The sequence below is a fragment of the Nerophis ophidion genome, linkage group LG01 (genome assembly GCF_033978795.1).
Source record: "Nerophis ophidion isolate RoL-2023_Sa linkage group LG01, RoL_Noph_v1.0, whole genome shotgun sequence".
In the NCBI taxonomy this organism is placed as follows: Eukaryota; Metazoa; Chordata; class Actinopteri; order Syngnathiformes; family Syngnathidae; genus Nerophis; species Nerophis ophidion.
In genome coordinates, this window is record NC_084611.1 from 3,614,648 (window position 1) to 3,617,147 (window position 2,500).

At 51.7% G+C, this 2,500-nt stretch overlaps 1 protein-coding gene across 2 annotated transcripts in view; it reads left to right on the plus strand.

Annotated features, from left to right (window-relative positions):
• Positions 1-2,500, plus strand: part of LOC133549021 (disabled homolog 2-interacting protein-like) — a 47,789-nt gene that overhangs the window by 23,190 nt on the left and 22,099 nt on the right. For both annotated transcript variants that reach the window (XM_061894084.1, XM_061894093.1), the window contains one exon: positions 53-242. In XM_061894084.1, coding sequence (XP_061750068.1) covers positions 53-242 — 190 coding nt within the window. The remainder of the gene's footprint in view (positions 1-52; positions 243-2,500) is intronic.

A 2,500-nucleotide genomic window follows, 5' to 3' on the forward strand; every position in this document is an offset into this window, starting at 1 on the left:
CCCCGGTCGCCGTGACGACCCGCTCCCCGACTAACGGCGCCGGCGGCCGCAGGTTCGGCTTGAAGGAGGAGTACATGCTCTTCATGAACGACTTTGTGGAGCGGCAGTGGAGCAGCATGCAGCGTTTCCTGCAGGAGATCTCACACCCCGACGCCCTCAACCACACCGCCGGCTTCGACGGCTACATAGACTTGGGCAGGGAACTCTCAACCCTGCACACCCTGCTCGCCGACCTGGACCAGGTGACCACACATTCACTCAGGTGACACAGGTGACCACACATTCAGTCAGGTGACACAGGTGACCACACATACAGTCAGGTGACACAGGTGACCACACATTCAGTCAGGTGACACAGGTGACCACACATTCAGTCAGCTGACACAGGTGACCACACATCCAGTCAGGTGACACAGGTGACCACACATTCAGTCAGGTGACACAGGTGACCACACATTCAGTCAGCTGACACAGGTGACCACACATTCAGTCAGCTGACACAGGTGACCACACATTCAGTCAGGTGACACAGGTGACCACACATTCACTCAGGTGACACAGGTGACCACACATTCACTCAGCTGACACAGGTGACCACACATTCAGTCAGGTGACACAGGTGACCACACATTCACTCAGGTGACACAGGTGACCACACATTCAGTCAGCTGACACAGGTGACCACACATTCAGTCAGGTGACACAGGTGACCACACATTCACTCAGGTGACACAGGTGACCACACATTCAGTCAGCTGACACAGGTGACCACACATTCAGTCAGGTGACACAGGTGACCACACATTCACTCAGGTGACACAGGTGACCACACATTCAGTCAGCTGACACAGGTGACCACACATTCAGTCAGGTGACACAGGTGACCACACATTCAGTCAGCTGACACATTCAGTCAGGTGACACAGGTGACCACACATTCAGTCAGGTGACACAGGTGACCACACATTCAGTCAGCTGACACAGGTGACCACACATTCAGTCAGGTGACACAGGTGACCACACATTCACTCAGGTGACACATTCAGTCAGGTGACACAGGTGACCACACATTCACTCAGGTGACACAGGTGACCACACATTCAGTCAGCTGACACAGGTGACCACACATTCAGTCAGGTGACACAGGTGACCACACATTCAGTCAGCTGACACAGGTGACCACACATTCACTCAGGTGACACAGGTGACCACACATCCAGTCAGGTGACACAGGTGACCACACATTCAGTCAGCTGACACAGGTGACCACACATTCAGTCAGGTGACACAGGTGACCACACATTCACTCAGGTGACACATTCAGTCAGGTGACACAGGTGTCCACACATTCACTCAGCTGACACAGGTGACCACACATTCAGTCAGCTGACACAGGTGACCACACATTCAGTCAGCTGACACAGGTGACCACACATTCAGTCAGGTGACACAGGTGACCACACATTCACTCAGGTGACACATTCAGTCAGGTGACACAGGTGTCCACACATTCACTCAGCTGACACAGGTGACCACACATTCAGTCAGCTGACACAGGTGACCACACATTCAGTTAGCCGACACAGGTGGCACAATCAGTCTGGTGACCCACTTGACACAGGTGACACATTCAGTCAGGTGATCCACTTGACACAGGTGACACATTCAGTCAGGTGACACAGTCAGTCTGGTGACCCACTTGACACAGGTGACACATTCAATCAGGTGACATGCTTGACACAGGTGATACATTCAGTCAGGTGACATGTTTCACAGAGGTGACACATTCAGTCAGGTGACATACTTGACACAGGTGAGATGCTAAAACAGGTGACATTCAGTCAGATGACATGTTTGACACAGGTGACACATTCAGTCAGGTGACATGCTTGACACAGGTGATACATTCAGTGAGGTGACATGTTTCACAGAGGTGACACATTCAGTCAGGTGACATACTTGACACAGGTGACATGCTAAAACAGGTGACATTCAGTCAGGTGACATGTTTGACACAGGTGACACATTCAGTCAGGTGACCTGTTTGACACAGGTGACACATTCAGTCAGGTGACATGTTTGACACAGGTGACATGCTAAAACAGGTGACATTCAGTCAGGTGACATACTTGACACAGGTGACACATTCTGTCGGGTGACCCACTTGACACATTCATTCAGGTGACCCACTTGACACATTCAGTCAGGTGACATAGGTGGCACAATCAGTCTGGTGACCCACTTGACACAGGTGACACATTCAGTCAGGTGACCCACTTGACACAGGTGACACATTCAGTCAGGTGACATGGGTGGCACAATCAGTCTGGTGACCCACTTGACACAGGTGACACATTCAGTCAGGTGACATAGGTGGCACAATCAGTCTGGTGACCCACTTGACACAGGTGACACATTCAGTCAGGTGACCCAGTTGACACAGGTGACACATTCAGTCGGGTGGCACAATCAGTCTGGTGACCCACTTGACACAGGTGAC